The 15268-nt window shown below is 39.2% G+C and overlaps 1 protein-coding gene across 1 annotated transcript in view; it reads right to left on the bottom strand.

The window, feature by feature from the left end:
- Window positions 1-15268, bottom strand: part of USP6NL (USP6 N-terminal like) — a 130026-nt gene that overhangs the window by 29197 nt on the left and 85561 nt on the right. The window contains exons 6-8 of the mRNA XM_082309104.1: window positions 13201-13281; window positions 3343-3450; window positions 313-422 (exon numbers count right to left, since the gene is read on the bottom strand). Of these exons, the coding sequence (XP_082165230.1) occupies window positions 313-422; window positions 3343-3450; window positions 13201-13281 (299 nt within the window). The remainder of the gene's footprint in view (window positions 1-312; window positions 423-3342; window positions 3451-13200; window positions 13282-15268) is intronic.

Here is a 15268-nt window from a genome sequence, read left to right as displayed (position 1 = left end):
GCTTGGAATTCCCAGGCTTTTGTATTTACAACATCTGAGACTGCTTTTATTAAATATGAAACAAGATGAGAACAGTTTAGAAATGGTTTTCTTTGGAATGCTGCTGACCACCTCATAGCGAGGGAAAACTAGCTGGCTGGAAGTGACCACCTGGTTTTGTGGCAGTAACGGGAATTACATCATTGCACATAGACAATCCTGCCTTGGAAGTTTGGAGCTTACATTCAATATTCTTGCATAGGTCAAAGAGGCTTGAGGCAGATCGGAAGCTAGTTTTAAGACAAATAAAACAAAACCTTTTAATTTACTTACTTAACACCGTATCTATCTCGAAACATGATATGATCTCTATACGTTCGATTTACATCAAGATCAATTTGCCTAATGTCTGGCGAAGACCCTCGTGCTTGACACTTCAATTTCTAGGAAAATAGTAAAGAACAGAAATTAAAATTGTGAGCACTAAAACAGCTGAAACCTGCCTGACTGTACACCTATACTGAAGTATTTGCCATCTCATGATTTAAAATGTTTAATATAGAATAGCAACTCACAACAACTTTAACTTCCAAAATATGCATATACACATATAAATTCTATACAGTCAGACACTTCTCACACAGTATAGACGTAAGAAGACTAATCCCATATCACACATTTTTGTGACACACCATTCACTATCCATATTCAAGGCTATGTTTCAGTGTTTTTAAATTTCTGATTGCCATTTCTCAGGTAGGCACATCACTGGAGGAAGACAGAAAGTGAATTTTACCACTCAGGAACAAGAACCTAAGATGCAAGTGCTCCAGACTGGACTTTCAGCAGATGATTTAGTGTGGTTTTCATACTTTTCCTGCCCTTCCATCTCAGCAGAAGTAATACCTACATAGCTCCCAGTTATTATCTAAGTATAGATAATGGACATTTCTCTAGTCATTTCCTCTGTCTTTCTCTTCTAATCTAATTTTGTTGTAGAATACCCCTACTTTAGCACTTGCTTTAATGTTTTATAATTAAATCCAATTTTGCAATTGAATACTTAGGAAGCCTGCACAGGTTAGATTGCCACCTTATTTTTTGCACTTACAATAATTTTCTCTTGAACGTTCATTCATTCATTCCCACTTCTGTCCCTAAAAGTTGAGTTTGCAAGACATTTCTAACTGGATTCAACATAGTATTTTCAAAACATTACATTTGAGTAGGCATTATTAGAGAACACCACAGACAATCAAAAGGCAGAACTCTACAGATTCTGGTTGCAAGAAAACAAAAAGGCTTAAAGACAAAAATATTAAGAAAATAGTATTAAGAAAAATAAAGGGATCAAACAAGGAACAATAATATCCATTCAGTCTGTTGAATACAACCAGAAGCTTCGGGAATTACTTGTAAATCAATGAACCAACTGGCAGCAGCCATCAACCAGCACAACGCTAACCACAAGCTCAGCTTTGTGCACCTTTCAGTATAATTTAAAGTACTAACATCCAGCATGATTTTCCCCCAGACAGAGAGAAAAGAAGAGAAAATATATTGTTTTAAGGTGGCACGAGGACCCACAGCCTACAGTATCTTGGATTACAGGAAAAGAAGCACCCTGAGTCCTTGCCATCGCGGGAGCCTCTAGCTTGAGTGAAAAGAAAAGGTGCCTAGGGTTTAAGAAATGGAAAGAACAGAAGATTAAGAACTGGTAATTGCCCTGCACAGAGAACTGAAAGAAGGTGTTTGACCTACAGCAAATGCACATGTTTTCCTTCTAATTTTAAGGTGTGCAATTTGTAAGTGATACTTGTAATGAGAAGTGTTAATATCACTTCGGGAAATGGGAAAAAAATGGAGAGCAGTAAAATGAGCTTATCGCAAATAAACAAGCTAGGATAATGATGGAAGAAACTCTACTTCTATATCTGAACTACAAACACTTCTTCGTTTTGCACTGAGCACTAGATGGCATTAATAATCTCTGAAGATGAATTCACCTATTTTTAAATGCTTCTAGTTTTACTCAGTATTCTTTCCCACAACTACATTATTCAGCATGAACTCTGTTTTATCCCTTTTGGATCTGCCACTAGTCTTGCTTACGAAGTTAAACAAAATACAACAGTCAGAAAGGGCAGCCTGTCGGACTAAAGAGCGATAAATAATTTTGGAGGAAGATCACAGACACCAAAATTTAGATAACATCAATGTCAACATCGATCTTCTTTCATGACCTTTCATGACAAGATTCCTTGTCTACTCAGACACAAAATCTCAGCTCCAAAAAAGTGCTATTAGAAAGTGCCAAAATCAAAAAAGCCATGCATTTCCTTGAAACTCTGGACATTATTTCTTTCAAAGGCAGTGAGTATTTAAATTCCTGTGGGGAAAAATTCAAACACACTACAATACTAAATTGCCTTTCTATTAACTAAATTCTCCCCATAATCCTTGAGCAGAAAGAGAGACAGAGAGGAAAAGACAGAATTTTAAAGGATTCAATTCCCCTCCTGCCTAACTTACTAGCCTGCACATGAACCTTACTCTTCATTCTTGGGTCTGAAGTTTAGCTCTGATGGCCATCAGCTGTATTCACACCCACTGAAAAAGTACAGTTAGTAGGCAAAACTTTAGAGGACCGTAACCACAGTAATTCAGAGGTTGCTTTAACTGCTACTCAGGGTGAGGATGGCGGCTGGTGGGGGAAGACATAGCTATTTTCTTTATATTCTAAGTAGGAGATACGCTTAAATGGTCAATTTATGCCTGTAGAATTTTGTGGGGTTAACATCCTGTCATCAGGTGCACCTCTGAGAATACAATCATGTAACCAGACAGTGCTTTGTAGGGGATAGCTAAGCTTCACTTGGAGAGGAGATGGCAGAAAGATAGCCAGCTTGTTCCGGCTTTTACAAGATTAAGGCACCAATCTCCATCCCCTCTGGAATACTGGAACTCCTCTTACTGATACTCAGCTAACAAGGTGCTTCCTTAACAGACATTTCTCAAAGGGCTGTAGTTCCAGAGGTTTACATCTTCTTACTGGGACACATTTTTTTTCTTATTATGTTTTGCTTTGCTTTTGGAAGGGCTTTTGCAAGTATTGGAGGATGGGAAAAGAAATGGAAAGAAGACCAAATTAAATACATGAATTACAGTGCCAAAAAATAAGCTGGAAAAGTGCTTTTCAATACAAAGCCTTTTTCCTAGCTAAAACAAGCAGTAGAGTTCAATGCAATTTCCAATCCTTTTTTTTTTAATAAACACTGCATAACAACAAAAGTTTAATAAAGCCTGTAGCCTTAGTATCCAAAATTTTAAAATTAATGTTAAATGGAAATTCTACAAACTCACGTTATAAAAGTCCTTCATTTCTTCTTTCATTTTAGGGACATCAAGTAGTAAAGACCAGACTTGCCCTCTGAACTGCAGTGGGATTCCTTTATAAATTCGCCTATGAAACTGTAAAAAGAAAAGAAAATATAAATGCAGTACAATGTACAGTGTTCTGAACAAAACGAACAGGGACACACAACATGCTAAAGAGAAAAATGCTGTTATATCAATTGTCCTAGCATAGGGATGACCTGCTGGGGCAAAGTGTTCTGGTGTCTTTTGAGGGACGGAAAGTGCCCAGTGGCACCATCTGGGACCTCCGTTGACGGAATCAGTAGAGGCACAAGGAACAAAATGGACACAGAGGCCAAAACATCACTCTGTGCAGGCAGTGCTTATAAGCCAGGACTTTAGCATGCAGGAAGGCCTATCAAAATTGTATCACCTCTGCTGAGCAGCACGTATTCTACAAATATTGGAAAGACTACTCCAAAATTTGTAATTTAGACCCCCAAAAAATCAGATTCTTCTCAACACAATATTTCAGGACAAGCCACAAATAACTCCCTATAATTACAAACTATAAATGGGAATGGTGAAAGGCAATCAGTAGTATCACAAAGCTTTAAAGATTACCAGTAAAAAAAAAAAAAAAAAAAAAAAGCATGACTGATTTTTGAATTCTTGTAAAACTGCAAGTGTGCTGAAATGTATGTATGCATACCAAACATGAGATCACAAAAAAACACCCCAGGATATGCCATTTCTAAAGCTAACAGCTTTCAAATCATATTTCTAAACTAATAATCAGTTACCTAAATGCATATTAAAACATTTGCCCAAACCCAACATATAAAAGATATTCTAGCTACGGTTTCTAAGAATACAGAACAACCTACCAACACTGCATGCAATCCTTAGCTGTGAAATAGAAAAGTAAATTCCCCGTTCCTGACACATTCTGTTCTGACACATAAAGCTTGTTTTAGAAACGGGTCAGAAGGGGATAACTCGGTACCTGTGCGTAACTAGAGTCGTTTTATAAACTATTTATCAGTCTTGCCTCTGACTTGTCACTGCTCTTGCACTCTCATTCACTGGTTTGGTTCTTACTGGGCTTACTTGAAAAAATCAGGAGCACTGACAACCGTCTTCCTCAGTTCTCTTCTGATTTGTATCTCTTTATGCTGCAGCATTTAGGAGCATGAAAAGCCTCTAAACAGAGAAAGATGGGCTAGCTGTCTAAAGTCTTGGTTTTACGCAGCCAGGAGAGACTCAAGATAAGCAAAGCCTCAGAGCAACTGAATCCTAGTAATGCTGAAAACACACAAAAAATGTTATCATCTTTTCTTAGACATGTCTCCTCAAAGGAAAAAAGGAGAACTCTAACAAAGAAAACGAACCTTTCTGAAGTTCTCTTTTTACCATTATTTTAATGGTGGCACAGGGAGACGATTAGATTTAAAAGAGAACAAAACACACGCAACCCCTCCCCAAACAATTTATTCTTTGCATTTAACCCACAATGAAAGTTAGACCTTAAAAATTTCAATTGACAAAGCTACCACTTCCTTGAAACATTTATAAAAGTTATGTTTGTAACATAAGAAATATTTTAAAAGAAATGTCCTGCTCAAAGACAGGCTCCTTTTTTCTTTTTCACATATTTCACGTCTCCAGTTTTGGAAGATTAATGAACCCCTCATTGCAGTATATTTGCAAACCTCCTGCAGTTTGGGCTATATCAGATCTTTGAAGGTGTCTTTAATGCCAGCAAGGATTCATCTCTGGATTTTAGAATGCATAACTCTTACACAAGTAAGGTTATGACTTTTTTTCCTGTCCCCGTTTCAAATCAAAATTTTGAACTTGTATAAGATGCAACAGCAATCCTGGAGGCTGTCCACAAAGAAAATGTTGTGCTTTTTAAAGAAAACTCTGCTGCTTTAATATTATTAAGAATGCTAAAGCAGCAAGACTTCTAGTGTGAGCACAGTTATGTCAGTACAGTTTCTTCTGGAAGGATAAAGAGCAATGTACAGTGCTACAAAGCACCCTTCTCTAGGGATGTATATCCAGACTTCAGCTCACACAGAGAATTTCAGTGTGTGTCAAGCCAGACACAAGGATAACTGCTTGCAAGAGAGAGGATAATTCAGTCTTTTGAAAGCCAAGCAACGCCAACTGCAGTGGAGTCATCCTAAGAAGAGATTAGCCTGTCTACTGGAAAGCAGAATGAGCCAAATTTGCAAAATCTTTTCTGGGAACTTGAAAGAAAAAAAAAAAAAAAGCAATGTTATATGTCAGCCTTAACAATTCTATGATTCTATGTTCCCAGTGACATGTAGCTATATTCCTCAGACCCACGGTACAGTAACAGTGTACCTCGATAACAAACATTTTTGCCAGTCAATTTTAATTTTGTAATTCATTTTCAAATGTCTCCAGCAACCATAAGGTTATTAATGAAGAGAATTCGTTGAAGAATAAATTCTCAAGACTACTGTTGTTCTAAATTAATATTTTGGGAGCAGGTCAGGTGGACATGAAAGGCCAGAAATAAGCCTTTGTAATAGTAGTTTCTTATAAAAATAGAATTAAAACAAATTCAAACCATCCAAAGTGTGGGGTTGTTTTGTTTTTTTTTCAGGAGATAAAACTGAAGAACAACCAGTTTCAGAGGAGTCTATTGCTTTTACAGTTTTCCCCATCTTCTGCACTTCCCAGACTGAAACAGCCAGCCACTAGAAAAGCCCTTGAAGTAATAAGTAAAAACTGAGATAGAGAAGTGTGGAAGCTCTTTTAAAAGAAAAGTTTGAAAAATGATTTGCCAAATATAACTTTAAAAAGAGTGGAAAGGAGAGAGAGACCAGCAGTTTCATCAGTCTGCTACAGTTATGCCAAAAAGAAAAAAAAAACAGAAGAAAAGCAAATGTTTTCAGTAGCTAAGATCAGAATTATTGCACTACCTGACAGAATAAACCCAAATAACATTCGGAGCTTCTTGCAAACCATTTTAGATCTGTATCCAGCTGGCTCTGCTGTTCCAACTATTCTTTTACTTAGGCAGAGAAAAAAAAGCTCCCAGTCATCCCAAGTCGTTACAAGATCCTGCCTACAGACTCAGCAGAAGCCGAGACTAAAGACTTGCACTGTCTGCCCGGTATACGAGAGAGAAATGTAACTCAAAAACAGAACCTTTCATGGCACAGGCTCCCATTACACAAACGATAATGTGGAAACAAGTGTGAATCATTTTATATGCAATGGAAAACTGCGAGGAGTGGCTGATACACCAGAAGGTCGTGTTGCCACCCAGAGGGACCTTGACAGGCTGGAGAAATGGGCTAACGGGAACTTCATGGAGTTCAACAAGGAGAGGTGCAAAGTCCTGCACCAGGGCAGGAACCACGCCAGTCACCAGTACATGCTGGGGCCGCCCAGCTGGAAAGCAGCTTGGCAGAAAAGGACCTGGGGGTCTCGACAGACACCAAGTTGAGCAAGAGCCAGCACCATGCCCTTGAAGCAAAGACAACTAATGGTATCCTGGGCTGTGTTAGACAAAAGTATTGCCAGCAGGTTGAGGGAGGTGATCCTTCCCCTCTGCTCATCAGTGGTAAGGCCACATCTGGAGTTCTGTGTCCAGTTCTGGGCTCCTCAGTACGAGAGAGACATGGACATACTGGAGAGAGTCCAGAGGGCTACAGAGATGAAGGGACTTGACCACCTCTGCTGTAAGGCTGAGAGAGCTGGGACTGTTCAGCCTGGAGAAGGCTCAGGGGGATCTTATGAAGTGACATGAGTACCTGAAGGGAGGGTACAAAGAGGACAGAGCCAGGCTCTTTCAAGTGGTGCCCAGTGACAGGACCAGAGGCAATGGGCACAAACTGAAACACAGGAGGGTCCCTCTGAACATCAGGAACCACTTTGTCACCGTGAGGGTGACTGAGCACTGGCACAGGGAGGTTGTGGAGTCTCCATCCTTGGAGATAACTCGAAAGCTGTCTGGACATGGTCCAGGGCAACTGGCTCTGTGTGGCCGCACTTGAGCAGGGGGGTGGACCAGATGACCTCCAGAGGCCCCTTCCAACCTCAACCATCCTGTGATCCTGTGTGATTCTGCGATTTTGTGGAAATGACAGGGCTGCAATGCATCTCGGGGGGGCAGGGGGGAACCCACACATACTTCACAGCAAAGCTCATTTCTGATAATCATTCAGTCACCAAACAGTTAAAGAAAATATAAATGAGCAAACTGGTTATTAGCTAACTGAATATCTTTACCATAAGTACCATACTACTGCCCTCTGCTGTCTTTTATTTCCTTATGTAATACAAGGTTGAAAATACATCGAGAAACACTGGGTTAGGTCTATATACTTGCAGAACCCTAATCTACTCTTCTGTTCTCTCTGAATTAATAATTAAAATAAAAAGTAGAAAATTCAGCAACTTACTTTACCTTTTCTTCTGCTTCTGAGGAAATGAAATAATGAGTCAATCTTCAAGAAATTCTTTTAAATTAAGGTTTTCTTAAGATAATAGCTCAAAACAAAATAGAAGTATATAAACTCAGAGTTCAGATAATTGTGGTATGAAAACATGCATCATTCAAAGAATGGTGTTACGGAATCTGGGATGTTTCCATCAGCATAGCACATAGAAAAAAGAAAGTTATCCTCGGTAGATATAATTACATAAACGCAACTTAAAAAAAAAACACAGGTTCAAGTTCTGTATCACATCTAAGCTGATATTCAGGCAAGGATAGTTGTCATGAACTCTTGCAATTATTACTAATATTTTTGATCCTGAAGTAGATAGGACAAGCGGACACTAGATGAGGCCCTCCTACCTGGTAACTCAAAAGGAACTTCTCATGCAAAAAGAAATTGAACCTGTAAATTGAACCTTCCCATTGTGAAACAAGAGACTATACAGAATGAATGAAAAAGCTTACAAAGCAAGAACAAAACAAAAAAAAACCTCCCAAATTTGGAATATTCCAAATTAGCTCTCATAACAAATAATAAAGTCCGTAACATCCAACATTCAATGTGGCCTCCACGCAAAAAACCTGGAAAACACACAACCTCCCCTTCCTTCCCCTGCCCCAATCTCTCCAGCTCATAAACGCAACTAGTTCCTGGACAAGAAATGAGGCCACTGCCACACAGCACTAGTCTGAAGAGTGGGAACTGGCATTCTCGCTGCTACAAGAGATAAAACCGGTTTTCTTGAAAATAAAACTTTCTCAGTTATGTCAGGAAGAGCTGCACAAGCCGCAGAGGGACTCTGCCACCTCAAAAAGAATCAGTGATGAGAAGCATAGGAATTAAAATCTGAAGTCTCACAAGAAAGTATATTTATAATGAAAAGAAAGTATATTTATAAAGGCTGCTGCCTTTAGAGGTTCTTCAACTTGTGTGGGTTCCATAAGAGAAAGAAAAAGTGCAAATACAAGAGTTGCTCAATCTCATTCAAAAAAATCTCAGGAATGCAAAGAGGACTCTTCATTAATGCCCTGTCTTCAGACTCCAGACTAAGTGGAGTCTTGATTATTATATTCCATGTGAATGCCAGAACAAATAGCCAGCTACCCTGATTGTTTCTCTTCTTCCTTTCCCTCTTAATTTAGGCAACTTCAGTCACAGACAGATGAAGGTAGACAGTGAAAGACAGAAATACTTTGGTAGAAATACTCAAATGGGAATATAACATATAACAGTTTTATTTAATCTTTCCTGAAAGTTATGATCATACTAAGCCAGGAAGGATTTACTATCTGTGGTGGTTGATTGTACCCTGGATTATTAAGCAGTAGAATACAAATAGGAAATAAAAGCATAAGGTAGAGGAAGACCACACTGAAACACAAACTTTGCTGCTCTGTGACACTTGCTGCATACGAAATGACTGACGGGGAGATGAAAGCTTTGTTTTGACAAATATCAATCACGGAAAGACACAAGGGCAGTTACACACATCAGAGACTGGTATCTGCAAGAATCAGGATGAGTCCACTGAAAAAATGCCTAAATAATCATATAGGAATCCAGGAGTTTTATATACAGTTATGGAGTTTTACATGGGTTCTTTTTACTATGTCATCCTTCATTACTTCTAAGTTGTTACTCAAATATGGTAGAGACTGGCACATTTCTGGTCTCAATGTGACAACTCTTCCATCTCTTTCGAGTTCCTCATGGTCACACATTGCTGCCCTCCATTACCCCCCCACCACCACCTTTTTTTTTTTTAATTAGGTTTAAGCACAGAAGTTCTAATGGGAAAACAGTATGAAGTTCCCAGAGTCCCCATCTCTCTCTTGAGATATTCTTCTGCAATAAATATCAGGGGAAGATGTAAATTGAAGCATCTCACGTGCACGCACACACATCAGTGCATTAATGTTTTTTCATTAATTCTCCTTGTGAAGTTATGACAGAAAAAAATAAGGCAGCAGCCTATAGGCAACTCTGCAAGAGTATTAAATGAAAACTGTATTTTGCAATTAAGCATATGACAGTTTTGGATAATGTAATCAAATATATGGATTCATTTTCAGTCTGTGTACAGTATGAACAGATTTCTTCAAGCCAAAACTCTCTCAGCTGTATATTATGAAGGCTCATTACAAACGGGCTGTCTGAAGTCCTGTACTTTGTACGTACCCGCTCTACCCCTGGGACCATCACCTTCTCTGACTCTCCCTTGCTCTCTTTTTAAGAACGCAAGCATCTCAAGTATGCCATTTTCCAAAACCAAGCCATCGTTACAATTACAACCCATAACCCTACAACGTTATTACTGTTGTCGTTGCTGCAATGTTCCCTCCAGTGCTGTTTCTAAACAATGCTGATTTCAGGAGCAGTCTGACTGCACAGAAACCATGGGGATGTCAGGTGAAGTGAGTCTTTTAAGATACAGGCTGTTCATTTCCTTTAGCAATTTGTTCCTCTAGTGTTAACCCCCTTCTCCAATCAAGTGAAGACAGAAAGCAAGAGTCAGGAATTGGTCTTGCAACTATTGCTTCCGTGCTTCAAGAAGGCAAGCATGGGAAGCTGGTGCACTCTTCCAACACACCTTCAGATAAAAACAGTCTTTATCTGTGAGTTTTTGTACAAACCTGAGAACATCACCAGGCTTTCCATAAAAAGTCAGACAAATAATGTCTGACTTTCCACTGCATGCTGGGCAGGAGGAGGAGGCTGATTCTTTATTCTGTATGTTCTGGTTCACTTACCACATAAGGTGCAAGAAAGAATAAGGAAAACGCCCTTGTTTTTACAGTCTCATGTGCTCCACCAGAGTTCAACAATCACTGAAAATTTTTCCTAGCCTCAAGCAAAGTTCATCCCCTTTACGAACATATTGAATTATTCCTGCCACTATTTATAGTTCAGCCTATAATTTGTTACATGAACTGAACCTCTTTCTGCTCAGCTGATCTGCTATACCTTCTGTGTGCTTGGTGAATAGAGGATTATTCAGTTAAGTCAGTGTATCATGGACTAACGTCACTGACGGCTGAAGAGGAAGACCGCTGCTGCTTACACAACACGTAGCTATTGTGTTACCTGAAAGGTCATATTTAACATTCTCTTTGCAAACAAAGTAGCTGTTACACAGTTTTTCTGATCATCCCTTTGACTTGGGAACATACTTGATCTTCAAATCACCTAATCACCACAGTAAAACAAAGCCACAAGTGTTACGACCTCTAGCTTCTCCTTCCAGAGAAGATGACAGGACAGAAAGTAGGGTTATAAGAAAAACAAATTATTACTTTTTCATGCATTCACTTAATATTTTAAGGAAACAAATTTTCTAGCGTCTCAGTTATACCCTGAAAAACATCAGCCACTGGCGTTGGTGTTTTTAACAAAAGCCAAGTGCAAGACATAGCTACCAGTCTCAAAACCAAAAGTAGTAAGCAGACATGATGAGTAGGGGACATGCTGAGTAGACTTCTCCCTCCACTTGAATTGTAGTATCTCAGTTCCCTGCTCATCAGGCTAATGAGTATTTTGGTCTCAATCTCGCCCTTTAAAGTTTTCCACTTTGCACAGAATAATTTACTAAAACAAAAGGCTATCAAGGGAGTAAGCTAACGCTGCAGGCCAGTCATCCAGGCAGTAACCTGGGATGCCTAACAGTTGTCCTCTAGTCCTCAGCAAAACACAGGTGGATCAGCAGCATCAGAAAATACCAACAGAAACCCCAATAGAAAATGCAAGTTTTAAGCCCTATTGAGGAGAAGAGGGAATTGAATTTGGGAACCTCATATTCTCTGCATTATCCACCAAACAGCCACAGGAACAGCTATGAAAACCTCCCCAGAATGCAGTGTTGGGAATATAGCCTCTCCAGCAAGTTTTTTTCCCAGCTGAAATTCTTCCATAATGGTAAGATGACCAACACTACAATTCCAGCAAATAAACTATTCACATGAAAATCCCTACCTAGCTTTTAAAGCAAGTAAAAGCAGTTAGCACCTAACGGCATACCTAACATAACCCACTTTATGTCATTACCCCCAGACCATTATTTGTTTTCCGAGTTGGATAAAAATAATTCTGTAACTAAAAATCCCAAAAGCAATTTAAAGATTATTAATGGGCAATTCACTTCCTTAATTCACCTTCCTCACCTGCAGCTTCACATAAAAAAATAATTTTACTTTTTTTTTTTTTTTTTTTTAAAGTCAAGAAATGCTGTAGCACTGCTGGGCACTGTCAAGTAGCTGCCAGCATATTTCAGTTCTTCCATACCGATTCCAAAATAAAAAAAGCCTATCAAGGTATAAAGTATTCTATTCAAAAGTAGATGCCATTCATACCATCAAAAAAAAAAAATTCACTTCTCTTGAAGATTATGAATGCTGTGTTGCATATTATTCACAGAAAAAACAGACTTAGCCCAAGGGGGACAGGGCACTGAATGGCTTCGTATACTCTTTACCTTCTAACTTACTCAGTGCAACTCTCCTTTTACCAAAACAACCAGGTATCTTGGGATATCCTAAGATATCTGTGCTGGCAAGCATGATAATTTAAACATCAAACTATATGCCCCATGTTATGACTAATCAGTTTCCTTGGAGAGTTATTCAAGGCGGTTTTATGCTACCCTGGGCCCTTCAGTAAACCTGGGCTAAAAAAAAAAAGGGGGGGGGGGGGGGAAGAGAGAGAAAAAAATGGAAACTGTAGAAGTGGAGAAGATTAATAATAAGAAAACTCATAGATCTTAATAAGATGCCACCAGTAACTCAGAAGAGTAACTTCAAATATTAATCATTACAATACCCAGCATACAAAAGGAATAAAAAAAGTAAAGTTAAAATTCATAACCCTTAAAAGGGGATTTATGATTCCTGAAGAATTCAGCTACACCCATTTAAAGGTGTCCCCTCTTTTCAAGTTTATAAAGATTTTTCTTTTTTTCCTCCTTTGCATTCTCAAAGCGTACATCAAATACAACTTCTCGCTCTCTGCAAGACAAGACAAGCAGGTCTGATGCTTCACCCGCTCCACAGATTATTTTGCAGACGTGAACACAGTATGCTGCCTGATCCTATCCCACAGTGCAAGCACAATGCAATGCAGCACACAATTATTACCATGAATATGTTAGAGAGCCTACGCAATACTGCCCTTAGAAACTCCTTGCGTTTGACCACCAGTTTTGTTGGACTATTATTATTATTATTGGGTATTATTATTATGTATTATTGCATTCTGGAAAAATGAAAAGCCTTTTTCTTTCAGTGTGGTTTTTTTTTTTTTCAGATCTCATAAACAGAAACAATCTAATTTAAGGTTATACATTCATTCAGAAGTGATAGCTGATGAAAAAAAGCGTGCATAACTTTACCTTTTCACTATTCTTGTATTTTTCCCAGCTTTTCAGCATCTTAAGCCATTTTGTAGTTCTTTCAATTTCAAGGTGCTTTTGCTGAAAAGAAATTAGAATTTTTTTAATCTTTTCAAGTTTAATATATTTGAAATTATTTATGTATATCTAAAAATATTGAGAAAAAGTTCAACACAGCATCATCAACTTTTTATCCAGTCATCTAAGAACAGCAACAGAGTAACATCAGTTCACTTAAAACATCCAAAAAAACAGCCAACCAAATAATGAGCAGAAACCTTTATTTTCAGCACTATGTAAAGAACCGTATCTTGTAAGAGGAGTTTAAGTTTCTTCTCTACACATTTTTGGCAAGTACAAAAGACTTTAATGTGGATTTTATACTCAGTAAATTTTCAGGCAAATAATTTCTGCTGCAAGCTTTTTAAAAGTTAGTTGAGCAAGGTCCTGCACGTGCGTCAGGGCAATCCCAAGCACAAACACAGGCTGGGTGGAGAACGGATTGAGAGCAGACCTGAGGAGAAGGACTTGGGGGTGTCCGTTGATGAGAAGCTCAACATGACCCAGCAATGTGTGTTTGCAGCCCAGAAAGCCAACCGTACCCTGGGCTGCATCCCCCGCAGCGGGGCCAGCAGGGCGAGGGAGGGGATTCTGCCCCTCTGCTCTGCTCTGGGGAGACCCCACCTGGAGCCCTGCGTCCAGCTCGGGGGTCCTCAGCACGGGAAGGACATGGAGCTGTTGGAGCGGGGCCAGAGGAGGCCACAGAAATGATCGAAGGGATGGAGCACCTCTGCTGTGAGGAAAGGCTGGGAGAGCTGGGGTTGTTCAGCCTGGAGAAGAGGAGGCTCCAGGGAGACCTCATTGCGGCCTTTCAGTACTTAAAGGGGGCCTACAAGAAAGCTGGAGAGGGACTTTTTACAAGGGCATGTAGTGATAGGACAAGGGGTGATGGCTCTAAACTGAAAGAGGGTAGATTTAGATTAAATACAAGGAAGAAAATTCTTCACTATGAGGGTGGTGAGGCACTGGAACAGGTTGCTCAGAGAAGTTGTGGATGTCCCATCCTTGGAAGTGTTCAAGGCCGGGTTGGATGGGGCTTTGAGCCACCCAGTCTGGTGGGAGGTGTCCCTGCCCATGGCAGGGGGCTTGGAACCAGATGGTCTTTAAGGTCCCTTCCAACCCAAACCTTTCTATGGTTCTATGAAAGTTAAAAAGGCACAAAGGACATGAACAAAACCAAGTGCATGCAAGAGCAGCAGTGCAGTAGCAGAAGTGGGAATAAGTTCTAATTCTGGATATTGAAAGCCTTGCTATCATTCTCACCTTTGGCTTGGTACATTTTTACCTAGATGGCTCTCTAGCCTCATCAAGGATTTCGTCTGAAGGTAAGATCTACTTGCTTAAGTTATATTACTGGCAAGAATATTTCAGTAACAAGGTGCTAAAATGAGAATTCGAAACAAAACAAACCCTGTCTTCTCAAAGTAAATACTTATATCAAGTAGTATAACATGTAACATCATAAATATGTGAATTCCACGCATTATATTATATATGGCTTTAAAAGCACAGGACAACCCTACTACCTTAAAGATTGCCATTCTGCCTATGAAAACCTTGCTACAATTGCCATCAACTTCCTGAATTTCGGAATCAAACAAGCACTTGGCATTATCTATTTTAGTCCCTGGAATTTCAAGCCACTTTGGCTCTTCACAGCCAAAAAAAATCTGTATTTTGTTGGCTCCAATGATAAGAAGATTTTTAGTCTGTATTTTTACAGCCCAGTTTTACATGCTGTAAAATAGGGAAGATGCCTCTGATTATACTACAAAGTTAACCATTAACTGTACTTTCAAAAATTTTTAAGTTTTTTCAACGACACTATTTCAACTCTTTCATAATGCTTTGGAGCTGAGGATCAACACTGGAAAAGCTAAAGCAGAAAAACGTATGTGTGCAGCTATTGCTTTCTCTTCAAAGATGAATATAAACAAATATTTATGTTTTTTTGTAAAGAACAGCCCATCTACCTCCAACTTCAAATCCAGGGCTTAATAAAGACAGG

Source organism: Platalea leucorodia, assembly GCF_965183815.1.
Source record: "Platalea leucorodia genome assembly, chromosome: 4".
Classification (NCBI taxonomy): Eukaryota; Metazoa; Chordata; class Aves; order Pelecaniformes; family Threskiornithidae; genus Platalea; species Platalea leucorodia.
Note: the sequence above shows the minus strand (reverse complement) of the source record. Positions and strands in the feature narration are given on the sequence as shown.